Here is a 27,620-nt window from a genome sequence, read left to right as displayed (position 1 = left end):
GGACAGCAAGGAGGGAGCCAGTCTAACTTCTTGAGGCAGAGAGTTCCAAAGTCTGGGAGCAGCCACCAAGAAGGCCCTGTCCCATCTCCCCAGCAAGTGTGCCTGTCAGGGTGGCGGGACTGAGAGAAGGGCCTCCCCTAAAGATCTTGTACGAGGGGATGCCATCTTTGTTATTGATAGGTTATTGATAGGTTTGCTGCTTGGACTGCTTTGGGAGGAGGGTAGCTTGTAAATTCTATTGTTGTTAACTACAGAGATTTTTTAAATACTGGATAGAATCTGTATATCTGCACTTTCCAGAAACAGGCTGAATAATTTTTTCCGAGCTGGGAAATGGATCTTTACCGCAAACATTCAATTGTTAGGGTTTTAGCCCTGTTTTAAACGTATGTGTTGTTGTTTTTTGCACTTTAAACGGGTTTTTAATTATCCTATATTGTGTGTGAACCCCCTTGAGACGGTGGTTTGGCAGGTGATTAATAAAACGATAATCGTCACACCCACTAGGATTTGTATTTTCTTTCTTTCTTTCTTTCTTTCTTTCTTTCTTTCTTTCTTGGGATTTGTGTGTGGAGACAAGCATATGAGGCAACATGTGAAGCTTTCCCCTGGCGATAAAAAGGGAGCAACAGGCTTCGGCTGTCGCGCCACAAGGCACAGCAACAAGACCGGCGTACTTTCAAAAAATAAAGAAATAAAGAAGTTGCCAGCCTGACTTGTTCTCACTTGCTCCAGCGAGTGAGGGCAAAGGGAAGCGCTTCCGTTGCCTTCAGCGGAGGCAACTGGGCATGCGTCAGAGGCCGGCGCATGCTCTGTGGCGCTCACTGAGGGCGGGGTTTTTTTTGAAGGGAAGCTTCCCTCCCTCTCTCCCCTCCTCGATTTGTAAAGCTTCCCCACGCGCTCCGCCTCCTCCCGTCGAGCTCGCCAATCAGAACGTCCGCCTTGCCGTTCCGCAGGCCCCGCCCCTTCCCTCTCGGGAAATGCCGCCGCTGGGATTTGGGTCTCGCGCTCTGTCTCTCTCGTGCGCGTGCGCTCTCTCTCCTGCCCTGCGCTGAATTTCGCGCGCTTTCCCCTCCCCCTCCCAGCCCCGCCTTCCCTTTGCTTGGTTGTGAGCGAAGGTATCCCTGAGGGGACAGATTGGAGAGGGGGCTTTTTTTTGTGGGATGGGGGTGGGTGGAATATTCTGCCCGCTCTTCACCTCACTTTACGCCTTTGATTAATACCACCATCACTGGAGAGATTTAGATTCTCCTCAGTAACTTCTCTTCTCCCTCAAACTCCCACCTTAACTTCGCAATTCAATATAACCCGCTTTTTTTTAGTTCCTAACCCCACCCCTCACATTACATTTTTGAAACACGGCCCCCAAGGCACACACCCCATAATTTCCCCTGCTCTGTGTCTCAGGATGGGTCTTGCTAATCCCATATATTTTAATTTTTCTTCAAAGGTCAAATGTGGATATCAAATACTGAAATGTCATCAGTGCGCATGCAACCTCAATTTCATGGAAGAGGCCCCCACCTCAATTAATCCCCAGATCCCCTCTCTCCATTCAACCCAAAATCTTGAGGATTTCATTGCCGCGTTAAAAGCTTACAGGGACATCTCTGCCCCACATGGCACCCAATGGAAGTTGCTGCTACAGATGATATACTGAAGCCCTTCTAGACCTCTAGTCATCTTTATCCATCTTTGCCTCGATCCATCTTTCACCCAAACGTGCTTTTGGGGACCCACTTCTTGTTTTGCTATACATTTATATGGTGGTAGTGCTGCTGTCGTGAGCCATCTTAAATCAGGTCTTGATTCAATAAACAACACAGACCCATCAGTGGTAGACCATTGCTACCTCTGGCAGATCCCTTCCCATTGCCACCCCATAGATGATGCCAACACACTGTCAGAATTTACCTGCCCCCAAATTTCAGTTAAGTGACCCTTGATATCCCATTGTGAGCCAGGGAGCCTCTCATCATTTCCCTCAATTAAAAGTCTCCTCCCTAAACAGGGCTGCCTTCAGATGTCTTCTAAAACCCCGCAGTTCGTGAAAGTTCCTCTCTTATTTTCATTTTTCAATTTTCATTTTTCTGTCTTTCCCTTTTATAATTTAGTTCCCCCCAGAATATATTACATTGTCAATTTTTCTTCCCCAGAACCTAAAATGGAAGCAAGGCAATAGCTTCCTTTTTGACCTGATAGGAGAGTTTTGATGTAGTCTTCTCTCACTAGGATCTTTGCAAGGAATACATTTTAGGTCAAGCTTGCCCAACTTATGACCAGTTTTGGGCCAGTTTTGGCACACCACCTATATATTGTAACCGGCCAAATGTTTGACAACGGTCCTCTTATCATGGCCCCCAGGCCCCTAACACATTGCTTCTCAAACATTTTGAAGTGGACCCCATCTGTAAACATATTCAGACTTTCAGGACATGCTTGTAAAAGCTAACCCTTTCCTCCTCAACAACAGTAAATGGCAATGGGAGTTGCATCGTAATTAACACTGAGCAAATTTATATTTTGCCTTTCATTAACGTTAGAATATAAAGGCTGTTTTGACAGGAGTTAAGCATTGTGCTTCGGAAGGGAGGGAGCAAGCTTGACTCTTAAAATGGCTGCCTGACAGTGATGTTATGTTTTGGTCCAGTAAAAGAAATGGAAAAACACTTTTTGCCACCCACAGTTCGAGGTTCTTGGGCTTTTATCAGTTTTCTGGCTCACTAGTTGGGCAAGCCTGTTTTATATTGAGCAAGTGCTCTATACAGTATTGGTTCGCCCTGCTGGAAAAGCGGCATTCTGGCTCCAGCGAATATACAGCAAATAATTTGCTTCCTAGTTCCGTTTTTCCATTCCTTGTACCCCAACCCTTTCCCCTTTCCCTGTAGATGAATTCCCACCCCCACTCTCTTCACCTCCTTTTTTCTGCATCAGGATTTAACAGTATTTCTCTCTCACACCCCTCACCTTTCTCTGTTATAGATGTGGGACCAGATTGGATGTGTTTGCTCTGAGGAGTTGCAGCCAAACGGCAAGAATTCCCAACAGAATTCTGGTGACAGGTAAGGGGCGGGAGGAAGAAAACAGCTTGAAACCCTACATTGGGGATGGGGGACCTGTGGCGCTCAGGAGGAACTTGGGCTCTCAACTCCCATCAGCCCCAGTCAGCATAGCCAATGGTCAGGAACAATGGGCATTGTCGTGCAACATCTGGAGGGCCGTGAGAGTCAGAATTAAAGTGCTACCTATCAATCTACAGTGGTACCTCGGGTTAAGAACTTAATTCGTTCCAGAGGTCCGTTCTTAACCTGAAACTGTTCTTAACCTGAAGCACCACTTTAGCCAATGGGGCCTCCCGCTGCTGCCGTGCCGCCGGAGCACGATTTCTGTTCTCATCCTGAAGCAAAGTTCTTAACCGAAGGTACTGTTTCTGAGTTAGCGGAGTCTGTAACCTGAAGCGTCTGTAACCTGAAGCGTATGTAACCTGAGGTACTACTGTATTTATTTTCTTGCAGTTACATCCCACTCTTAATTCCATCCTGGAGCCCAAAGTGGCATTTACATGCAGGGGCAGACTTTAGACTTTAGAATTTCAATGACACTTTGTGCGAGCCCAAATGTTGGCAGCCCGCCCACACCTCTCACCAGTGGTCATGGGGACTAGGCTAGTCCCCTAAATGTTCCCTGTAAATTAGAGTATTAAAGCCTAGTGCCTCCTTCCCAAAGTCCAGGAAGCTTCTGCCTGGTTTAGGGAGGGAGGCATAGTGCTCCTAGTTCCAATGAAGCCTTATTTACCTAGGGATCCATCAGCCACGCCATCCCCGGACCTTGGAGGGAACAAAAGTACCAGGAAAGCAAAATCTTCTTTGGAGAAAAAGTTTATTGAAATCTGTGCACAGAGACAATATCTGTACACAGAGACAACCAGCTGGATAGCTCCTGAAAATATACTGGCTGTAAAGCAAGACACTTCAGCAAACTTTCTTATACTCTCTGAGCACTCTTCCCCCCTCCCATACCTTCTCAAATTATTCCCTTACCTGGCACATCTATATTGCTTGCTAAACACATTTTATTGCTTGCTAAACATTCCTGTCTTTCTATTTTGCTTGCTAAACACATTTTATTGCTTGCTAAACATTCCTTCCCCTCTCCTTCGTACACGTGTCTTTTCTCATCTTTGCATTAGTAAGCATAAGACAGGAAAAGGGGCCTCTTTAGCAGGCCTGGTTAAATCTGCACTTTTGACCCGCCAGCCAAATTTAGCAGGTCTGGTTAGTTATTGCTAACAGCAGCGGTTTCTTGCTAGCTGGCTAGGCAGGAAACGAACTTTTGACCTGTCAGCCAAATTTTGCAAGCAGTCACTGGCGGTGTGCTAACTGTCTGGCCAAAATTTGCAGAAGTAAGATTAGCACAGGATTAGCACAGGAATTTACTGCAGATAGTATTTGAGAGCAACCTTTCTTAGGTACAGAGTTCTAAGCACAGAAAATATTGAGAGAAACCTTTTCCCATCTCCCTTTACTCCCTCCTCTTCTTTTGAACAATCTATTACTTAGATTCGTTCTGGGGTAGGGGTCTATATTCTCTCATTACAGCAATCACGCGAGGTCCCATCATGCGAGACATCATCTTTCCCATCATATTCTGCAAGCATTGCATCAAGCAGGGAATACAAAAGCAAAAAAAGCAATAGAAGCATTATTGGGCCTATCACCATACTAACCCTGTTGGGTGGATTGAACTCTCGTGCTGCCTCCCTACTGACCAGAGCATATGGAAGCTGAAATCCTGGGGTGGCAATTCTTACTGGCACTTGTTTAGCAATTTCAATGCACACCTGGTTAAGGCTCCCACCCCTGCAATACTTGCATTAAGATAGGTTCCGTCCCATCTAACGCCTGGATTAAGATTAGAACCTGGTCCATCAGATGAGGTTGGTATAGTAACCTCATCAAACCCCTGTTTCCAGTAGTCAATGAGCACGCCATCTCTTACCACCGGCAAGACGAACCAGTCGTAGCAGAGGCCAGCAGGCCAGTAAGGGCGGTATGGCTCGGTAGGGTCAGGGCTGTGGGGCATAGAGCAAATCAATACAGAATATAACAGAAAAAAGGAAAAGAGAAAGTCCTTATGAAAGTATTAGATGTCCTGGTGGACTTCCTGGATCAGTCCCGGCACGGGTTTTCACGTTGGGGACGCTGCCCGCGGGCGTCCCTCCCATCCATTTCATCAGCGGAGGGTCTGGAGATGGTCAGCCGAAGGGGTTAATCAGGATTTAACTGCACAGTTCAATCTATAGTGGTCACTCTGGTGTGGTGGACCCAAGGGGTGATGCCGGCGAATTTCACGGCGGTGGGTGTGGAGAGCAGGACGGTATAAGGTTCCAGCACGGTTGTAGCTGCGTCCGTGCCCAATCGTTTACCCACACTTCATCACCTGGCTCGAACTGATGCAGCCAACACACAGGGGTTGCGAGCCTGGGTCCACCTGTCGAGACAAAAGAAAACTCGGAAGAATATCTGGACTTAATTATTCAATTGCATATCCTGACCAGCATGTGGGGACAACATTCTGACATATGGGACCGGTCTCCCAAGCACAATTTCAAAGGGTGACAGGTGGGTTCGCTTTGACGGGAGACTGCGGACCCTGAGTAATGCCAAGGGCAACATGGTCACCCAATTAGACCCGGTTTCCTGTGTCAGCTTGGACAGCTGATTCTTTAGAGTCCTGTTCATTCTCTCTACCTTTCCAGAACTCTGGGGTCTATAAGCAGTATGCAGCTTCCAGTTGATCTGGAGCGCTTTTGCCAGTCCCTGTAGGACTGCATGAACAAATGCTGGTCCATTGTCAGATCCTATGGACCTTGGCAATCCATAGCGAGGGATGATTTCCCTAAGCAGGCACCTGGTTACTTCAAATGCCTTTTCAGTCTTTGTTGGCCATGCTTCGGCCCATCCGGTGTAGGTGCACACTGCCACCAGCAGGTAGCGGTGTAGTCCACAACGGGGTAATTCAGTAAAGTCCACGACAAGATCTTCCATAGGTGCAGTTCCACTATGCTGAATCCCTGGGGGAGCCAGTGGTCCGGCTCTGGGATTATTCTTTTGACACAGCAGGCATTTCCTGGAAATCTGGGCTGCCAGTTGGTAGAGGTGGGCTATATAGAAGCATTTCTCCAGCTGCTTGGTTGTAGCATCTGGTCCTATGTGGGTTGAATCATGGTATCTCTGAGTAACCTGCCGAGAAAGGGACTCTGGAATCCATATCCTGTCATCAGGGGTAAGGTACCATCCTTCTTTGGACAATGTCAGCTCCTGAGCGTCTGCAGTGTCCCTTTCCTGCTTCGTATAAGCTGGCTTGTCAGTGGTGCTTAAAATTTCTTCTGGGACCAGTGCTCCAATAACCGAGGCGGGGGCCAGTTCTTGGGCTGCTTCCTTGGCCACTCTGTCTGCCAATCGGTTTCCTCTGGCCACTTCTCCTGGTCCAGTCTTGTGTCCATAACAATGGATAACTGCCACTGCCTCGGGCTCCCATACAGCATCCAGAAGGTTCAACAAGGCTTGTGGGTGGGCCACCTGGCGTCCTCTGGAGGTAAGCAAACCTCTTTCTTTCCATAAGGCTCCATGGGCATGTAAAGTCAGGAATGCATACTTAGAATCTGTATAAATGTTTATCTTCTGTCCCTTTGCCAGGCTCAGGGCTCTGGTAAGCGCAGTTAGCTCTGCCAGCTGGGCCGATGTTCCAGGCGGGAGTGACTTTGCTTCGATCACCTGGTCTTCCAGGGCTACCACTGCATAACCTGCCTTCCGGTGTCCAGCCTCAATGAAGCTGCTTCCATCCATAAACCATGATGGCCACTGGGGGTCTGCTTCATCTTTAAGGTCAGGCCTGCTAGAATACACCTCATCCATTACTTCAATGCAATCATGCGTGGGCTCCTCACCTACTCCTACCGGTAATAGGGCAGCTGGGTTGAGGGTTGTGGTGACTTGGAATTTCTAACGCGGATGTAGTAGCATCTGACATTTCCTCATTTTAGCCTGGGAGAGGAAATAGGTGCCTTTCGGCAGATGGCACGCTGACTCTTTCCTAAGCGGCCTCGCCCTCCTCTTCTTCTTCTAATGGTGGACCTCCCGTCTTCAGGGCCATCAACTTCTCTGCCTGGTACTTCTCCTTTTTTCTTCTGGGCCTCTTCCTCTCTCTGATTATAAGTGGTTTGGGCTATTTTCTAACATCCATTTCAGGGTGTGGCCCATCTGGATTTTTCGGCAAATATCGGGCGCTGCTTGGGCTACAAAGGCAGTTTTTATGATAGGGGCATGGATATACTGGCGGTAGGCTTCCTTCAGCTTCTTTAAGTAGGCTCCAGGGGCCTCCTCTGTTCCTTGCACTATTTCTCTGGCCTCCACAAAGTTGGTGAGTTTTCTGGCTGCCCTCCTCATGCCATTTAAGACATTCTGGCGATAAGTGGTGAGGGTATTTTGCCCTTCAATGGTCTGATAATCCCAATTCAGTGTAGTTTCAGGATATCCTGTTGCAACAGCTTGATCTCCTGCCCCCTGCGCTCTCATGTGTGCTCGGGCTTCAGCATGAATTCGCCTATCCTCCTCTGTAGCTAGCAGGGCATCCATCAAATATTGCACATCATAAAAAGTGGGGTTGTATGTTTTAAAAAAAATTCCCTCAAACAGCTTAATGATTTTGGCAGGGTTTTCTTCAAATGAAGGGTTTTGGTTCTTCCAATTACAAACATCTGCACTAGAGAAGGGGACATGTTGAACTGTATAAGTTCTATTGGGCACCACCCCGTTAGGTCCCGTGGGGGCCGGAGGGTCATACACTCTATGGAGAGGCATCACTCTGGCCGCGCCCTTTTCCTGTGCTTCATGTGCCCTATGGAGGGTCACTCTTTTCACTGCCTTCCCCACTCTTTCTGCCACTTTCTTCTCTGTTCCCCTACACATCCCGCTGTTTTTAACATATGGGGACTGACGTCCACTTCTCCTGCATAAGGTTCCACATACTTTCTCAAACGTTCTGCCTGTTCTTATTATCACCTATCAACTTAACTAATCTTTTTACAAATTCCTCATCCTCACCATCCTCTTCTCGTTCCTCCCTTTCTCCATCCTCGCCCAGGTCTACCAATGCATTGTCCACGGGATTGGGGGCTGGGCCATCTGTTCCCTGTGGCGGGGGTGGTGCCAGGGCTGTTGCTGGGGCATGAGGTGGTGGGGCATCAAAACTTTTATCTTCTTCCCTCTCTGAATCCTGGAGGACTGGGGGGTTGTCCTCCTGTCTTCCTGACTGAGCAGATACGGCTGCCTGAGACTTTTTGGCAGCATGACTTCAGCCAGGAGGGGGGGGGGGTTCTGTTCCACATTGGTCTTCCATGTGGAAATGTAGGGGATTTGATCAGGGTGGACATTCAAAATGTTCTGATATAATGGATTAATGAGTTGCAAATCAAGGGTCCTGATGGACGGCCAATTTGTTATTTTGGGGTGGGCCAATCTAATTTACACAATGTCCTCATCCTCCCCTCTCATCAGCTTGAATCCCCAAAAGCATTTCAAAGGGGTACTTTTACTTTGGCCAGAACCCATTTCTTCCAGATACTTCACACACAACAGACCTACAATCGCTCGGCCAAGGGGACACTAAGCCCTGGCCCACACTTGACAATTCAGCCACTAGAGTATCTTGACATGCAACATACAACATACAAAACACATCAATATAATTTCAACATGTAACACACTAAACACACCAAAATAATTTCAGCATGCAATACTCAAAACACACCAAAATAATTTTCCCTCCTTCTTCTGTTCCAAATTTTTGCTGGTGGCACTTTCCTGCACAACCAATCCCCTTATTCCTGGTGGCTGGCACTCTACTGCGCAACCAATCCCCTTATTCCTGGTGGCTGGCACTCTACTGCGCAACCAATCCCCTTATTCCTGGTGGCTGGCACTCTACTGCCCAACCAGGTGAGGCTGATCAGACCTCGCCCCCCTTTTCCTTGGGGGCCCACGCCCTTTCCCTTGGGCTTACCTTTTTCCGCTGCGGACCTGTCCCCTCGGCGCCGTCCTCTTTGTTTTTCTCCCTCAACAAGATGTCTCCACTGCAGGACAGTGTGGCTGGCTCCCCCCACGAAACAGGTGGGGTGCGCACGGGAGCCTGCAAACGCTGCTGAGCTGTTCACCTTGGTTGAGCCTGGCCCTCCGGTCCGTATTGGGGAGAGGGCTTATCCCGGACGAGCCCCCAAAGAAATGAAGCCTTATTTACCTAGGGATCCATCAGCCACGCCATCCCCGGACCTTGGAGGGAACAAAAGTACCAGGAAAGCAAAATCTTCTTTGGAGAAAAAGTTTATTGAAATCTGTGCACAGAGACAATATCTGTACACAGAGACAACCAGCTGGATAGCTCCTGAAAATATACTGGCTGTAAAGCAAGACACTTCAGCAAACTTTCTTATACTCTCTGAGCACTCTTCCCCCCTCCCATACCTTCTCAAATTATTCCCTTACATGGCACATCTATATTGCTTGCTAAACACATTTTATTGCTTGCTAAACATTCCTGTCTTTCTATTTTGCTTGCTAAACACATTTTATTGCTTGCTAAACATTCCTTCCCCTCTCCTTCGTACACGTGTCTTTTCTCATCTTTGCATTAGTAAGCATAAGACAGGAAAAGGGGCCTCTTTAGCAGGCCTGGTTAAATCTGCACTTTTGACCCGCCAGCCAAATTTAGCAGGTCTGGTTAGTTATTGCTAACAGCAGCGGTTTCTTGCTAGCTGGCTAGGCAGGAAACGAACTTTTGACCTGTCAGCCAAATTTTGCAAGCAGTCACTGGCGGTGTGCTAACTGTCTGGCCAAAATTTGCAGAAGTAAGATTAGCACAGGATTAGCACAGGAATTTACTGCAGATAGTATTTGAGAGCAACCTTTCTTAGGTACAGAGTTCTAAGCACAGAAAATATTGAGAGAAACCTTTTCCCATCTCCCTTTACCAAGAGCCAAGGAGGTAGCTGCCTGGCTCCTCATTCCCAGAGCCCAGGAAGTTTATGCAGTGAGCAGACCCACACCTGCTTTGGCTTCAACGAAAGGGTGGTCTCTACACACTTCACTGGGAGTAAGTCCAATTAAATATGGGGGGTGGGGAGGTATTCTGTGGAAACATATATCTAAGATAGGATTGCAGAGTTAATAATGTGTACAGTGGTACCTCAGGTTACATATGCTTCAGGTTACAGACGCTTCAGGTTACAGACTCCGCTAACCCAGAAATATTACCTTGGGTTAAGAACTTTGCTTCAGGATGAGAACAGAAATCGCGCGGCGGCAGCAGCAGGAGGCCCCATTAGCTAAAGTGGTTCTTCAGGTTAAGAACAGTTTCAGGTTAAGAACGGACCTCCGGAACGAATTAAGTTCTTAACCCGAGGCACCACTGTATCTGAAGATTGCTTTGCTCCACAGCACTATAAGCAGAACTGCCTCTACATGAATGAGATTTCGTTTTCTGCTTTGTTATCGTTTTATTCTTAGAGCATCAGCATTTTAAAATAATAATAAAAATTACCAACTGACTTTTGAAGAAAGTGTCTGACTCCATCCTTTAATTCTCAACAGAAGAAAATGCAATAACTATACCAGCACACTTAAAGAACTGGCTCAGATGTTGCCCATCCCTATGCGGACTAACTGCAAGAGGCTGACAAAGGTACTGTACTGCAGAATTTACCGTGCGCATTCAAAGAAGCTTTCTGATTTGTACAGTTGAAAATTGGCCCTGGCTCTTCAGAGAGTTTAATATGTGTCGCACATGGGGCCTTGTGGTTTTGCTGCGCCCAAATTTTACACTGGTAGGAATTGCAAACATTCCTCTTTTTATTTCTTCTCTTTTTTTTTTTTTAAAAGAAATTTATTGGGTTTTACAATAAAAATAAACATAATAAACAATGTAACATATATCTTAACATAATTTCACATTTTCTTTGGACTTCCTCACATCTCCCGCTCCCACTTTCATCGTTATAACATTTTGTCAGCAATTTATTATCTTATTTGCATTCTTATATCCCTTCTATGTTTCATAATCTTCTAGTTCTCAAAAAGAGTTATATTTTCACAATCTTACTTATTTTCTTAAAATCATCTAAATTAGTGGTGCTCAGTTATTTTGATCTAGCATCCTGTTTAGCATTCACTCAATTTGCAATATTTTTGTAGATAATTCTTAAATTTCTTCCAATCCTCCTCAGTCCTCTCTTCTCCCAGGTCACGAATTCTGCCGGTCATCTCAGCCAGTTCCATGTAGTCTATCAGTTGCATCTGCCATTCTTCCAGTGTGGGTAGATCTTGAGCTTTCCAATGCTTTGCGAGTAGTATCCTTGCTGCTGTTGTTGCATACATAAAAAATGTCTGATCCTTCTTTACCACCCCTTGGCCGACAATACCCAAAAGAAAGGCCTCTGGTTTCTTAGTGAAGGTATATTTAAATACCTTTTTCAGTTCATTATAAATCATTTCCCAGAACGCCTTCACTTTAGGGCAAGTCCACCAGAGGTGGAAGAATGTTCCCTCACACTCTTTACATTTCCAACACTTATTGTCAGTCAGGTGGTAAATTTTTGCAAGTTTGACTGGGGTCATATACCATCTATATATCATTTTCATTACATTTTCTTTCAAAGCGTTACATGCAGTAAATTTCAATCCAGTACTCCACAACCTTTCCCAGTCCTCAAACATGATATTATACCCAATGTCCTGTGCCCACCTCTTTTTATTTCTTCTCATTTGCTTTGGATTGTCTGACTTGAAACAGAAAGAAATTCTCCTCCGGGTCCTCCACTACATTGAACATTTGCAGGCGAGCGTTGATACGGCCAGATCGGTTCTCCAGGTCCGTTGCGGAGAACAGAAAGGTAATACAGCACCAAAGGGAGGCAGAGAAGGCAGCAAAACTTAACAAGTTATGTTGCAAGTGTTCTGGATTAAGAACAAAGAAAGGTATGCGGCCACAAAAGGGTTAATTAATCGGACACAGATATCTGTCTGGGAAGGGTGGGGGAGTAATGTGAGAATGACTGCTCAAAAGGAGCTAAGGAGTGAATTGAGGCAGCCTATAATGTAAGATTGCAAATAGTCTCTCTCCTGAACTCCTGTGGTAAGAACTGCCTCCTAGTGACCAAGCAGGAAATCATGACAGAAGTTTGCTCTTTTCTTCTGGGTTACAAATGAGCATGTGTGAGTTTATGCCTTCAGCAGAGTGTGGATTTTTCTGGTTCTAGAATTACACAGTCCATTTTTTTATATTAAAGCACCTACATAACCTAGGAACTGTACGTAAATCAAAAAATAAAGAAAACAAGCCTTGCCTTCAGACTTGCAACCTATGCAGTGGTTGAGGACCAAAGAAAGGGGACTGTAATATAGAGATAGGAAGTCAGTTTAGGGAATGATGTGATGAAAAGATGAGTTTTTGTTGGGTATTTAATGAGGAGCCAGGAAGTGCAGTGGTTGAGGACCAAAGAAAGGGGACTGTAATATAGAGATAAGAAGTCAGTTTAGGGAATGATGTGATGAAAAGATGAGTTTTTATTGGGTATTTAATGAGGAGCCAGGAAGTAAAAGATTCCAATGTAAGGGCAAAAGGGGGACACTTGAGGGATGGAAAGTGCGATTTCGGCTTTTTGGACAAAGAGTACCGGTGGAAAGATTAGAATAACGAGGGTGGAATGGGGGGAAAGGTAGAGAAATAAGTGGAAGCAAGGGAGTGAAGGCATGTTGGGCTCAGCTAATGCAGAGGATAGAAAACTCTGAAAGACCTTTATGGACAATTATCTCTTTTATGAAAACAGGAGGGTCTGAGCAGATGGCGGCATCTGCCCTGAAGAGAGGACAAAGAGAAGCCACACCACGAGCAAAGAAAACCAAAGCTCTGGGCGTTTGCAAGAAACCTAGGAAGAGGAGACGCACTCGCAAATCAGGTTGCAGAAAGGATCCTGCAAGTGCTGTGTTCTACAACCTCTTACGTTATGTTTTTCAATCTGTTAGGCCTTTCTTTTCTCCTACCTTCACAGGACAGGCTCCCCACCAACCCATGAGGCTGATGGCAGGGGCCAGAGTGGAGCTCGGATAGGCTGCGGATTGGGTGCCATGTGCCTTTTGCTTTTGGAGTGGGGGTAATGTGGAGAAGGAGTACCTGCACTGCACGACTAAGAGGGGAAAGCAGGTTACTTGGTCTATGTGTCCAATCTCAGAGAAGGGCAGCATGTATTGGAGGGAGGGGGCTCTTGAACCAATGAAGTTTGAGGCTACAAATGAACCTGCAAGGCTTCTGAGGTTTCCATATGTCTGCTCCATGTGGGCATAAGAGTCTCACATTTACTTAGCAAATGCGCCTGATGCCACAGGGCAGGTGACTGCGATAGCTGAGACTCTGCTCAATAACGTTTGTGTCACTTGTTTCTGCAGAGCGGCGAGGGGTGAGCAAAAAAGTGTGCAAGTGCCTTGCTTTGGAGACTGCGAAGGGCCCTTCCCAAGCTGACATGCGCAGAGAGGAGAGCATGTCTGCCGTGGAAGAGGTGTCTGCGCTCCTTTCGTCCTCCCAGAAGCAATCCCCTTTCTTTCCCAGCTTCCAAGTTCCAGTGTCAGAATATTACCGGCCTGCAAACGCTCCCTTTCTGGACATCACCAAAGGTGGAGTCCCGTTCCGTGCTGCAGGGGTGGTTTCCCCATTGTTTTCTGGGCAGTTTTTGTGTAAAGTTTTTAACAAAGAGCAAGGGCACAGTGGTAACCAAAGTGAGGCTGATGTTGTTGTTGTTTAGTCGTTTAGTCGTGTCCGACTTTTCGTGACCCCATGGACCAGAGCACGCCAGGCACTCCTGTCTTCCACAGCCTCCCACTGTGTCCAGGATATTAAAGATTAACCTATGGGGGGGGGATCTGCAGTCCAGTTTATATCAGTTGTTTCTAAAGGAAATTCCGGTTTGGACTTTTATCAGACCTTGAAACGGAGCCCTTAACCTTGGGGAGAGGCCACCAGGAGCTGTTCTCTGCGTGCTGTTCCTAGTCGTACTTGGCTGTAATAAAACTCTCTTTCTGTAGCTCACAGAGGATGGAGTGAATAGGTTCTGCAAAGTTTCTAACAACTCTCCCCTTCCCCTCCCATTGTCACTGTTACTGGCAGACTGGAACTTGGGTCGCAGCCAAGAGGAAAGCAAGGATGGAGATGTGTTTTCTGTGTGTGCAGCGCAAGTAGCGTACGAAGAGCTGCGTCAGTATTCTGAAGGACCTGGACATTCACCAATGGGGTAGGAGCAGAGAGTGGATAATTGGCAACTTGTAAAGTTGAGTTCCCACGAGGGAGTAGCTTGAAGCAGACCTCTGGTCTGGAACTCATTTTTGACAAAGACCTTATGCTTCGAACTGCGCAGGGGCTGGAGAGCCAAAAGTATAGGCTTTATTGGATTTCTGTATCACCCTTCATCTGAGGATCACAAGGCAATATAAAAGCACAAAAACGCATAACATAGAAACAAACAACAATACCTGCCACAGTTTGTTTAATTAGCCAAAGGCCTGGGAGGAGAAGAGGAATGTTTTTGCCTGGCACTTTGCCTCTGAAATCTCCAACTATCCACCTAAACTGCTCACTCCCATTTGGCTGTGCCTGGCCTCTTTCACAAGTGTAGAGCTGGGCGACTTCTGGTTTTCAAAATCGCAATATGTCATCAGCTAAACATTGTGATATACCAATAATATCACTATGTCTGAAATAAGGATGGAACTATGCAGAGGCAAAAAGTAGGGCTGGGCGATACCTGGTTTTCAACATCATGATATATCACTAGCTAAACATTGCAATGGGACTTGGGTGGCACTGTGGGTTAAACCACAGAGCCTAGGACTTGCCGATCAGAGGTTCAGTGGTTCGAATCCCCGCGACAAGGTGAGCTCCTGTTGCTGGGTCCCAGCTCCTGCCAACCTAGCAGTTCGAAAGCATGTCAAAGTGCAAGTAGATAAATAGGTACCGCTCCAGTGGGAAGGTAGACGGCATTTCCGTGCGCTGCTCTGGTTCGTCAGAAGCGGCTTAGTCATGCTGGCCACATGACCCGGAAGCTGTACGCCGGCTCCCTCGGCCAATAAAGTGAGATGAGCGCCGCAACCCCAGAGTTGTCCGCGGCTGGACCTAACGGTCAGGGGTCCCTTTACCTTTAAACATTGCAATATATCAACATATCACCATGTCTGAAGTATGGAGCTATGCAGAAGCATCAGTTGGCTTCATGGTTTGTCACACATGTGTGATTTTTGCATAACACACACACACACAATTCGCAATACATTGCCAGGTCAATAATTATGAAACTGATATCACAATAATTGGACTTCAAACCAGTTTTGGATGATATATCAATATATTGCCCAGCCCTACGCAAGAGTCAGCAGGCGAGGTGCATAGAGGGTGACAGGGGTGTTATTTTATTATCATTTAATTCTTTAATTCATATCCCACCTCCAATGAGCTCAAAGTGGTGTTCATGGTTCTCCCCCTACTCATTTAATTCTCACAACAAGTGAGGTAGACTGGACTGAGAGGCAAGGCCTGGCCCACGGTCACCCAGGGAGCTTCATGGCCAAGTGGGGATTTGAACTCTGGTCTCCTAGGCACTAGTCAGACACTCTAACCACTATGCCGCACTGGCTCTCACAAAGGGTAAAAGATCCCTTTGCCTATATCCCTCCTTGTGCAAGTCCAATTGCCTACATTACATAATATAATGGTAGAGGAGGCATTTAGGATTTGTTTGGAGGGAATGTGGGACACGTAGCAAACCCAAGGGCGGGGCTTCAGATTGAGCCCCTGTGCCACCAGTTGCTTGTCCCTAATATAAACCAGCAACAGGGAACTTGTGCAGCACTGAAAGGTGTGCTCCGTGTGTTACTAGGACAAAAATGGAAAACAGATAAGGTACCAACGAAAGAAGAAGGGCATCTCAAACCGTTAGAATATGCGGAGTTAGCAGGCATGACCACTAGAATAAGAAAATAAAATGATAAAAGATGTAAGGAGGACTGGGTATTATTTATTGATTATATGAAAGTTTATTATAACCGGACAATTAGCCTAGCACAGGGGTCAGCAAACTTTTTCAGCAGGGGGCCGGTCCACTGTCCCTCAGACTTTGTGGGGAGCTGGACTATATTTGGGGGGGGGGGGAATGAACGAATTCCTATGCTCCACAAATAATCCAGAGATGCATTTTAAATAAAAGCACAATTTCTACTCATGTAAAAACACGCTGATTCCCGGACCGTCTGCAGGCCAGATTTAGAAGGCTATTGGGCCGGATCCGGCCCCCGGGCCTTAGTTTGCCTACCCATGGCCTAGCAAGATGGTAATATTTTCAGCAGCATAAGTTAGAACTAGAGCTTAACAGGAGGAGCAGAGAAAGATTGGGGAAACTAAGAAAACTCAAGAGGAAGTGGAAGATAAAAGGAACCATGGAAGGAGAGGAAGGGAAGTTCATCAATGACTGGTGTAATATAATATGTAGTATGTAATTTTCTTTTTCCTATTTCCTATTACTTTGGGGGGTGTTGCTTTGTTTCTTGTTTGAAATCTATCAGAAATGCAAATTAAAAAAAGGAAAGAAAGAAAGAAAGGGGTGTTCAAAATATTCTGTAGGCCCAACTCAGGACCTTGCATCTCTCGAGTCCCCTCTCCACACCGCCACATCCCCAATAAGCTCTTCTTTTTTACTGCTGGCATCCTAAAATTTTGCTATAGCACCCCTTGACTGCCTTGGCCACCCTCTCTATTCTTTCAGGCAAGAGCTTGTGCATTATTATTCCTCTTGTGAGGAAGAAGAGGAAGAAGCATCCAGAGACAGCCCTTGGCTCTCCACCCAGTCCCCAGTGAACAGTTCCCATGGTAAGCTGCAAGCAAAGCTGTGGAAAGGCCCAGGAAAAGGCACTGCTGGAGGGCAGGGTGCTGGGACTTTGATGCAGGGAAGCTTCAGGGCTGCAAAATGCCGCGTGCTCCTGAGCTTAGAACCAGCCCCACTAAATTCAGTGGGATTTACTTCCCCAGTGAGCGTGTTTAGGATTGCAACTGAAATGCCATTGAGAGGCAGGCATCAGATGCTTTGCACAGTGGTTGCCGTCTGCCAATATTCAACAGTCTTCCAGAAACGGGACACAAAATCTCACTCTCTTTTCTTAGCAGGAAGCATGCAGCTATGTTCCCCTCGGATTGAGGCCCAAAGCAACACTTGCTCGGATTTGGGGCTGAGCCCTTCACTTTTCACCTCTCCTGCTCGGCTGCTTCCTAGGCATATCCTCCACGGCAGCCAGGATGAGCTTTCCCCAGGTAAAGTTGCAGGAAGGAGTGGCCCAGTTGTGCCTCTTGCTCCAAGTGTCTCCTCATCCTGTCCCTGCAAGGAGGGGTTAGTAGGCACACCACCTTCCCTGTGAAATCAGTTTTATACACAGTATTTTTCAAAAGCAGAAATGCAAGAAAATGCTTCATGTTATTTACAAAAAAATAAATGAGGCAGGGGAGAATCCAAAGTCTGTGCTAATGAAAACCTATTTAAACAAACAGAATATATTATTTAAGTACTTTGCTCATATATTTTGCATGACATTGTTTCTTGAGCAATGGAGAACCCTTAATCCTATCCCACCCCCCGCTCTCTGGAAGTCTTAATCATTCCTCTCCCCCTTTTCTAGTTTCCAATATATATACAGTATTTTTAAAAGTACTACTTACCATTTTTTAAGCTTATCTCTGCAGCTATAAGGGCCGAACATTTTACTGGGGGGAAATTGGGATTTTCAGGCCACTAAGGCAGCCATCCACTATCAACTTATTTTAGAAGAGAGTGCACAGTTGTATCCTCCGATGAAACCTATGTGTAACACAAAGCATCTTTCTCTTCTCCATTAAATATTAAATATATGCATGGATAGAAGGCAAATCCGTGACTGCAGAATTACCACCATAGCGTACAAAATAAACTATTCCATCTGGTTCCTCCAAATAAATATCTCTGTGTGCTTTAGGATTGGCCCAATGCATCTGATTGGCCTAATCTCATCCTCCGCCTCTTATACTCTGGAGGAGCAACAGAGAAATCTGTTTTTGTGTAATTAAATGACATGTGAGGTTTGCCACATTCTCCCCGAGATGTGTTGCTTCACAAACAAGCCATTATGTTGATTGGTGAGAGATGGTTCTGTCTTCTCCTGAAACAATTGTGCTGAGCTACAAGGTTGTTTAAGGGAGGCGGGTGGCACTGTGGGTTAAACCACAGAGCCTAGGATTTGCCAATCAGAAGGTTGGCGGTTTGAATCCCCGCAACGGGGTGAGCTCCTGTTGCTCGGTCCCTGCTCCTGCCAACCTAGCAGTTTGTCAAAGTGCAAGTAGATAAATAGGTACCGCTCAGGCGGTAAGGTAAATGCCGGCTCCCTCGGCCAATAAAGCGAGATGAGCGCCGCAACCCCAGAGTCGGTCGGTCACGACTGGACCTAATGGTCAGGGGTCCCTTTACCTTTACCTTACAAGGTTGTTTTGCATTGGCGGTTAATGAAATGCTGAGCTGCACCTCCACAGAATTATATGGGCATAGTGTATGTAATTCTACTACTGAGCATGTCTCAGAATGCAGCTCATCCGTGTCTTGGATACTTCACAGTCCTCTACAGTAGATTTCATTGCTTCAACAGTCACAATATTACCCTTTGGGGTGGGATTTACATTTGGGCAAATTGTGACACGCTGAGAGACAGGCAGAGGGAAACCTGAGAGCAAATAAAAAAACTGGAACTTGATTGGTTCCGCACCTGCTTTGAGTTTGGGATAAAGTTCATCTGAGATGAGGATAACCTTCTTTGAAAGTGCTTGCTTGAGATTTAGTGGAACCTTGTTTGTTATCCTGCAGTGTTATTTGAAGATGTGTATCTGTCCCCTCAGTCTAGCAGTTTTTCTCAGGCCCTTTCAGGAACCCTCTTGAGAAAGGTAAGTGCATTGCCGCTCAGCTTTATGTATATTCATCCATTTCCTCCATTTTTCATACCAAGTTGAGCCATCAATACACCTTGTGAGAGTGAGTTCCAAAATTTAACTACGCACTGTGCGAAGAAATACCGTATTTTTTGCTCTATAAGACTCACTTTTTCCCTCCTAAAAAGTAAGGGGAAATGTGTGTGCGTCTTATGGAGCGAATGCAGGCTGCGCAGCTATCCCAGAAGCCAGAACAGCAAGAGGGATTGCTGCTTTCACTGCACAGCGATCCCTCTTGCTGTTCTGGCTTCTGAGATTCAGAATTTTTTTTTTATTGTTTTCCTCCTCCAAAAACTAGGTGCGTCTTGTGGTCTGGTGCGTCTTATAGAGCGAAAAATACGGTACTTCCTTTGGTCTGTTTAGAATCTTGCAACATGCAGCTTCACTGGATGTTCCCAGTTCTAGCGTTATGAGAGAGGGAGAAAAACTTTTCTCTCTCATCCTGTGGTCATTATGGCTTCTTTTCAGGGTGCAGTTCCTGGAAAAGGTGATGATGGGGCCTCTTGTGACATCCCCTGGGGATGGGCACTTAGGTGCCTGTCCAAAAACAGTGGCCCAGTTAAGTAGTCATTCCCTTTGTTTTCACCTGTCATGGGTGGCTCATTCGCTTATGTCCATGGAGGGGTGGCCTTGGTTGTCTTCCTTATAGCTGAATCCCAGGGTCTCTTCTTCCCAACTTCCTTGGGCATGGGCAATAGATCAGCAGCCTGCCTCTACATGACTTGCTGTGAAAGCTCTCTGCAGATACAGTGGTACCTCGGGTTACATGCGCTTCAGGTTACATGCGCTTCAGGTTACAGACTCTGCTAACCCAGAAATAGTACCTCGGGTTAAGAACTTTGCTTCAGGATGAGAACAGAAATCGCACGGCAGCAGCAGGAGGCCCCATTAGCTAAAGTGGTGCTTCCGGTTAAGAACAGTTTCAGGTTAAGAAAGGACCTCCGGAACGAATTAAGTACTTAACCCGAGGTACCACTGTACTTGCAAACTGGCCTGCCTAGAAATGACGTATGTGTAGTAATCTAAATATTTGTTTTATTTCTGTCCAAATACACCCATCTCTCTGATTTATGTGGTTTATGATGCAGTCTCTGTAGTTGTCCAATGTGTTTGCACCCCATGAGCAGTTACATTGCTCTGGGCAAAACTATCCAGTTTAATTTCAAGGAATTAATGGCTGGTGGAATCTAGGCTAGGATCATATTCCATCTCTGTTTTCAAAGAAAAACTGCTTTAATTATAATCTTTCTTTCTGTGCACCACCTCTCGTTTTAAGATTCTGTCTGCAAAGGTCCCCACCTCTAATTTCTTCCTTCTCTTGCAGTCGGCATTCACGCTGGATCACTGCTACCTTTCCTACAACGAAACAGGTAAAAGCAATTCCAGCCCCGTGTCACGAATGAATGGGAGAACATCTTTATGGAACAAACAGTATCTTCAAGAGGTGAGAAGAAGGTTGTAGAGATGGGGGTGTTAACTTTGTGTGTGTAGGGAAACCTCCTCTTCCATTGCTGGAAGCGTGATTGACTGGTTCATTAATTCTCTTATACATTTGGGGGTCATATAGTTAATCCACACACACACCCCACCTGCAAGGCATCAACTTCTATTTATTCATCCCAAATAAGGAACTTGGTTGCTCTCTGTTGTTTTGACCTTGTACTCTTCTTTCAATTTGAGGCTCCACTAAAAGGTCATTTGGGTCAGTGAAGTCCTAATAACACGCACTCCTCTTTCCTCCAGGCAAACAAAAAGCTTTATCAAAGTTCAAGGGCACATTCCAACCAGGCAAAAACAGTCAAGGAGGGTACAGAGCAGGGCTTGAGAGGGGCATGGCTGTGGGCGAGTTGTAACCTAGGGAAAGTCCCAAGTTCCATAGAGAGAAACCTTGAGTGGCACATTTGGTCACCAGACCTAAGGTTCCCACCTCCCGTTACAGAAATTTACACTGGGGATTGTTACAAACACCACATATTAGCCCTGTATAATTCTGCACTTCTGTACCATTTCATACTGTTTACAGGAAACTGAAGTCAGTTGTCAAATACAGTTAATTGTGTTTTTAGGGTTTCCTGAAAACTGTGACATAATTGGGTAGGGGGACTCTATTTTTGTTTGATGTCAGATTCGCAAAGTGATTTTTTTTTTTAATACAAGAACAGTGGGGTTTAATTCATTTAGTAAGATTTTTCTTACCCAGAAAAAAGGCTCAAGAATCGTAAGACTCTGTTTTTATTTACAGTCGTACCTCGGCTCCCGAACACCTTGGGAGTCGAACGTTTTGACTCCTGAACGATCGAAAACCAGAAGTGAGTGTTCCGGTTTTCGAATGTTCTTTTGGAAAATGAATGTCCGACGGGGCTTCTGATTGGCTGCAGGGGATTCCTGTAGCCAATCAGAAGTCGCGCTTTGGAAGTCAAACGTTTTGGAAGTCAAACAAGCTTCCAGAATGGATTCTGTTCGACGTCCGAGGTACGACTGTATTTAACAAAATTTACACATCGCTAGATTGTAGTAAAACCTCTCAGCGGTGTGCAGATCATTTGGACCAGATGGCGCAATTCCACACGCCTCTTCCCTCTCTGAGTAGCCTGACTCCCCTTCCACCTTCTCCTGTCAGGAAACAGCTACCGCCAGGCCTGAATTCCCAGCGTCTTCCAGTGATGAGAACAGCGACAGCAGCTGGACACCACCATCCAAGAGGATGAGGCCATCTCAGGTCAGCTGCCAGAAGAAGATGAAGAAGGTGGTCAGGAGGCAAAGGCGCCGGCCAGCAGCCTGTGAGAAACGTAGCAGCTCATCTCCTCTGCAGCTGAAAAAGAAGTGCGTGAACGGCTTCATCATGTTCTGCCGCCTGAATCGCAAGCACTACATCCGGTGAGAACTGGAGGGCAACAAACTCTTACAGAGAGACTGAAATCTAGGCCGGTCTGGACAGAACCAGGTCATGAATCCCTGTAGCAAGATCCACCATATCCAGTTAGGATTGCAGCTGGTTTTTCAGTTTAAGATCATCAAAGACACCCCTTGCCATCACCTTTACAGTGGTACCTCGGGTTACATACGCTTCAGGTTACATACGCTTCAGGTTACAGACTCTGCTAACCCAGAAATAGTACCTCGGGTTAAGAACTTTGCTTCAGGATGAGAACAGAAATCGTGCTCTGGCAGTGTGGCGGCAGCAGGAGGCCCCATTAGCTAAAGTGGTGCTTCAAGTTAAGAACAGTTTCAGGTTAAGAACGGACCTCCAGAACGAATTAAGTACTTAACTCGAGATACCACTGTACTTCCACAGATAATGTAGTAATCCAGGAGGAAGCCCAGAATGCAAACTTGGTCTATTAGGGGAAGTGCAGTCCCATCCAGTTTCACATGATATCCATCTTGAACTGGTAGCTTTCTCCACCTCCACTCCCACCCCACCCCCCCCGGCTTGTCTGGATTACGTTTAAGTTGGTTCACCCTCATTCATCTCAAAACTGCCTCCTGCCTTCTGCAGCCAATTGAAAGCCATAGAAGTCCCATCAGACATTTGGCTTCCGAAAGAATGTTCGAAAACCGGTACACTCACTTCTGGTTTTCAATCGTTCAGGAGCCGAAACGTTTGACTCCCAAGGCATTTGGGAGCCGAGGTACGACTGTATTTAGATAAAATGCCTCCCCCACCCCGTGTGCTAGATTTGATTATTATGATTTTTTTCTGTGTTCCAAAATCTCATTAATTTCCATTACATTCAGGTCATAATAATAATCCCTTATACAACAACTGCAATATTAATGACTTCTATTTGTGTTGACTCATTAAATGATTTTTAAAACTACAAGTGAGGAGCTCAAACTACCGGTACAGTATATCCTTCTTCTTCCTGTGGGTGGCAATTCTGTCTGTGGTGTTTCTTCCTGACCTTGTAAGATGTTATGTCTTTCTTTCCCCTGGTTGTTGCTGTCATCTGTCATGCCTTGGGAGGAGCTGATATCCCATTGTTGTTCCAGTTTTAGATTTTTTTGCCTGCCCCATTCTGAACACCCAGTGCAGATTCTGTCCTTCCGGACAGAGCAGAATAATATTTAATCAATTGGCTCTGTGGGTTAAACCACAGAGCCTAGGACTTGCCGATCAGAAGGTCGGCGGTTCGAATCCCCGTGATGGGGTGAGCACCCGTTGCTCGGTCCCTGCTCCTGCCAACCTAGCAGTTCGAAAGCACGTCAAAGTGCAAGTAGATAAATAGGTATCGCTCCGGCGGGAAGGTAAACGGCGTTTCCGTGCGCTGCTCTGGTTCTCCAGAAGTGGCTTAGTCATGCTGGCCACATGACCCGGAAGCTGTACGCCGGCTCCCTCGGAGATGAGGGAGATGAGCGCTGCAACCCCAGAGTCGGTCACAACTGGACCTAATGGTCAGGGGTCCCTTTACCTTTACCTTTTAATGTCAATTTCCCCAGCCTAACCCTGAGCAAATAGGTAGACTGTTCAAAGCTTCCAAAGAGTGTTTTGTTCAGTAGGAGGGATTCCCATAATTGGGTTGGGGCGACTACTGGGAAAACATTTTCCTACCCCGATCACCCTTGCACCTGTCAACTGCGTAACTCTCTGTTGCAATTACAAATCTGTCCCCTGGTCAAGAATTTGAGACTTGTATTAAAGGCCCAAGTTCTAGGACTCAGCACCTGCATAGGCCGTGCTTGTGTGTTTCTCTAAATACATCTATTTTTAAATCCCCCCTATATGAAAGTTGAGACGCTAACGATTTTATCAAGACCTGTAACCAGGGAGAAGAAAATTGCAACATCACATGCTGTCTCTGGGGATGGGCCTAGATTGGGTTGCACTTCTTCTGTTGCCTGCTAGCTGATTTAATGATAAAATTCTAGGTGCTTCAAGGGAAGAATATCTTCTGCACAAGCTCCTTGCAGCCATGGGCTGGCAAGGTGTGTGTTTGGGCGGGGGTGGGGAGGGAGGGGTTAGGTTTCATTCAGGTGTGTGTGCATGCTAGTTTTTAAACACTGGTCTCTATGGAGAGCAAAAGGCTAGCCTGACAGGGAGTTGCCAAGGCAACCTGCTTCTCTAAACCTCAAGGGAACATGGGGACATTGGCAAAGCCTCACATGCGCCCGCCACTTGTGAATCTGGATGACCAAACCGTCTTTTCTCTTGGCAGCGCTTGCCCAGGCATGGCCTCCACAGTTGCTACGAGAGAGCTGGCCCAGCTGTGGCGTATGATGACGAAGCAAGAGCGGAAGCCATATTGGTATGTCTGGCGCTGATCTAAACACACTCTGGCATGAGGCTGTTCCTTGGGTAGTCATCCAGCAGGCCAGTTTCTAGGTCAGCACTGTGGTTCAAGGACACAGATGTGATAGAGCACCTGTTCTGCAGGCCAAATGTCCAGAATAAATCTCCAGCACCTGCAGTTTAAAAAGGACCTGTTGTTGTTGTTGTTGTTTCCTTACCAGCCTGTCACCATGAGGTCCCAGGGCAGCTTACAAAGATTTGGAAATACAGTCATAAAAAATAGTTAAAACAGATTGCAGTCAAGAGAATAGGCTAGGTCCTAAAATGTCTATCTCAGGCATCAAATGCCAGGGTGAGCAGGCGAGTCTTTAGAAAGTCCTCCTAGTGGTGCAGCGATAAAACTGGAAGTACATTTGCAGAAGTTAAGCAGGTTCTGGTATGGTTTCAAATTGGATGGGGGACTGTATGTTGAGATTCCTGCATATTGAGGGGAGGCGGTTTTGGACTGAATGACCCTCCGGCTCCCTTCCAACTCTACGATTCTATGATTCAGCATCCAGCAAAAACTGCACAGGTGAATCCCTGTGGAGAGGGAATCCTCCAGTTTAAGGGGCTGCCACAGAGAATTCTCCCTGAGGATGGGAAAGACCCTGGAGAGCTGCTGCCAGTCAGAGTAGACAGTACTGGGCTAGATAGACAAATTGTGAGGGTTGGTCTAAGGTAGCTTCCTATGTATATCTCAGGGTGTTGGATCCTTTTGGTAGGAAGCTGAGCTTTTCTATTGCCTTTCTATCTCCCTGTGAACTTAACCATGAAAAGAAAGGGATTCCAATTCCAAGTGCTTCTGTCATTTGGTAACCTGAGCACATACAACAGTTATATGAGCTGTTATCATGTTATGATCCACTGTGCAGCATCCTCCATCACGCAGGGAGGTTAACGAGTGTTTGTTTATATTTGATTTTTCTAAAAGCAGGCATTCATTAATCGACAAGGGGGGTCATGTTATGATTATCACCCCCTGTCGCTTCATGGCAAGCCGCATAAGTGAAGTTCCCTTGTGTTCCAATTCACATTGCCTTGTTTTTGTCACATCGTAATGGCAGCCATCACATGGTGGCTTCGTTATGTGCCGCGTTCACTGCAATCTGGCGATTACAGATGAATTGTCGGCCGGAAATAAGCACTTGAGTGATAAGCTTATCATTTTATGTTGCATCTCTTCCAGCATGAAAGCTCGGCGGTTCAGCCGCCTGAATAATCGCATCGTGAGGGACGACTTCTCCAGTGGGGAGGAGGACCCAGAGCCGCCCAAACCTTTCCACATGCTGCTTGCTGAAAAATCCCTCCATGGCTCCCAGACCTTTGGTGACCTCTCTTTACTCAAGCTTATCCCCTGACTCTTCGCACTGTAACGGTAATGGCGTATCCATTCATGGGAAAGATGGCCCCTTACTCCGGTCTGTTATCAGTGGTTACAGAATTTTCCAGCTGATGGGTTTGCAATGAAGTGTGTGCTCCTTCCCCCTTTTCAGCAACATGCCAGACAACAGGGGCTCCATGGACCCCATTGGCTGGGACATTAATGTAGGGAGTGTAGAAAAAAAGGGAGGAGATGGGAGTCCCCTTGTTGCCACCTGTAGCGCATAAACACTCCCTATTTTCTGATCCTTTCTGCTGCTTGCACCCCACATCAGCTGCTGTGCCTCTAGCTTTCCAGAAGGTGGTTCCTGAGAAAGTAAAACACAGGTGGACTTTCCCCAGTAACCACATGCATTTTATGTTATACTCCACCAGAGACCCACAGTGGCTTCCACTGTGTTTAAGGCTACCAAAGCTGGCCTCTGGTGGTCTGCAACATAATGATAGCAACATTGGCAAGGGGAAGGGAAATCCCTGGGCCCGGGTGGTAGGACCATGCTGGGCCAACTGAAGTTTTGGCAGTTTACATGGGACTTAACCTTTGTTTTAGGACAGGGGTGGGGAACCGGTGGCCCTCCTCCTGTTGTTGGTTCTGTAACCCCCATTAGTCCTAGCCAAATGTCTAAATGGTCAGGAATAATGGAAGTTACACTCCAGCAAAATCTGGAGGGCCACAAGTTCCCTGCCCCTAGCCAAGGAGTACTACTCCATTTGAAATGAATGGGTTTGATTTTGAAAAAAGGAAGAATCCGCGTGGCTTTTTAAAAAAAGTTTTTTTAACCCTGACTAGCACCATGTCTAGCATAATGGAAAGTTGGGTGCCTGTTTTTCAAAACCCCAGGTCCATATTTATTGCCAAAGATTTTAACTCGTCATCCCCTTAACCAGAGGTTAGCTCAGAGAGTAAGTTTTATCCTGCCCAGTCAGTTTAGTTCCTAGTACCTTAGATCCATAGGAAAATTTTGCTGCAGCATGAAATGCAATTTCTGAAGTCCGCATGGACTCGTTTGCTCCACAGCAGATTTGATGCTTTGTTACATAGTGAGTTGCTTCATGTGCTCCTTTGCTGTTTACCTGGAGCAAATGAATGAGTTCGAAGTTTGCTCTGGGTAGCATTGTGTCCCTACTGACACAATGGGCCTGTACAGCAGAAATCTTGAGGAAGGAACAATTCTATATCTTTGGTCTGTGGTTGAAAGGGAGTCAGAAAGACAAACTTGATATTGAGCTAACAAGGGTGGATGCTTCACAGTGAGAAAGTAGGGCGTCATGAAGATTGTACTTATGAAGTGAGTCTCTATACAACATTTGTAGTTGGTTTACATCCTGCTTGGGGGAAACTTTCTCAGTCACCCAGCCTTTTACCCACCTCTTAAATTGTCCCTCCCCCTGTTCACAATCAGTTTGTGTTTGAAATTCTGTTGCAGGCTTGAATGGGCTTTTACCACAGTTGTATTTATGTATTTATATATTTATTGGCAGGTTTTGTCCTCATCTCTATTTATATTTAAAAATAAAAGCTAGCTTTAAAATAAGATAACCATTTTGGTGCCTCTGTGCCTCTCCTCCCTGTGGTCCTTTCAGAACTGGTCCCAGAATATTTCTTGTTCGGGCTCAGGAATTAATTGTGCCAATCAATTTTCCGTGCAGCAGCAACTGGTGTGCATGGAGCAGCCACCTGTGTTTTTCAAACAGTTGCTTTTGGGCAACTGAAAACATGCTGTAGGCTCATGTCACAACCTGCTTGCCTCTAGCCAAGTCTTTGCTTTACATTTATGGACACTTCTTATAGTTGCTTCTTACTTACAATGGTATCTCTGTAATCTTCAAGTAGGTTAGGTGGTATTATTATTCCCATCTGAGACAATAGTGGTTT

The 27,620-nt window shown here is 46.1% G+C and overlaps 1 protein-coding gene across 4 annotated transcripts; it reads left to right on the top strand.

Moving 5' to 3' along the window:
• The first annotated feature begins 1,006 nt into the window (after positions 1-1,006).
• On the top strand, positions 1,007-27,279 carry MEIOSIN (meiosis initiator). Of its 4 annotated transcripts, none has more exons than XM_081018912.1 (14): positions 1,007-1,118; positions 2,983-3,062; positions 10,647-10,737; positions 11,845-11,944; positions 12,881-13,009; positions 13,497-13,721; positions 14,212-14,335; positions 16,856-16,959; positions 17,251-17,397; positions 18,971-19,047; positions 20,417-20,536; positions 21,713-21,969; positions 24,249-24,338; positions 25,551-27,279. In XM_081018912.1, the coding sequence occupies exons 2-14, from the start codon at positions 2,983-2,985 to the stop codon at positions 25,720-25,722; spliced, it is 1,716 nt and encodes a 571-aa protein (XP_080875038.1). In that variant the 5' UTR covers positions 1,007-1,118; the 3' UTR covers positions 25,723-27,279. The 4 variants fall into 4 exon arrangements, with proteins under 4 accessions (XP_080875038.1, XP_080875037.1, XP_080875036.1 ...); XM_081018911.1 differs by lacking the exon at positions 1,007-1,118 and adding an exon at positions 1,130-1,169 and having other exon boundaries at positions 17,254-17,397; XM_081018910.1 differs by lacking the exon at positions 1,007-1,118 and adding an exon at positions 1,133-1,169.
• Positions 27,280-27,620: the final 341 nt, after the last annotated feature.

Source organism: Podarcis pityusensis, assembly GCF_964106645.2.
Source record: "Podarcis pityusensis genome assembly, chromosome: 8".
Classification (NCBI taxonomy): Eukaryota; Metazoa; Chordata; class Lepidosauria; order Squamata; family Lacertidae; genus Podarcis; species Podarcis pityusensis.
Note: the sequence above shows the minus strand (reverse complement) of the source record. Positions and strands in the feature narration are given on the sequence as shown.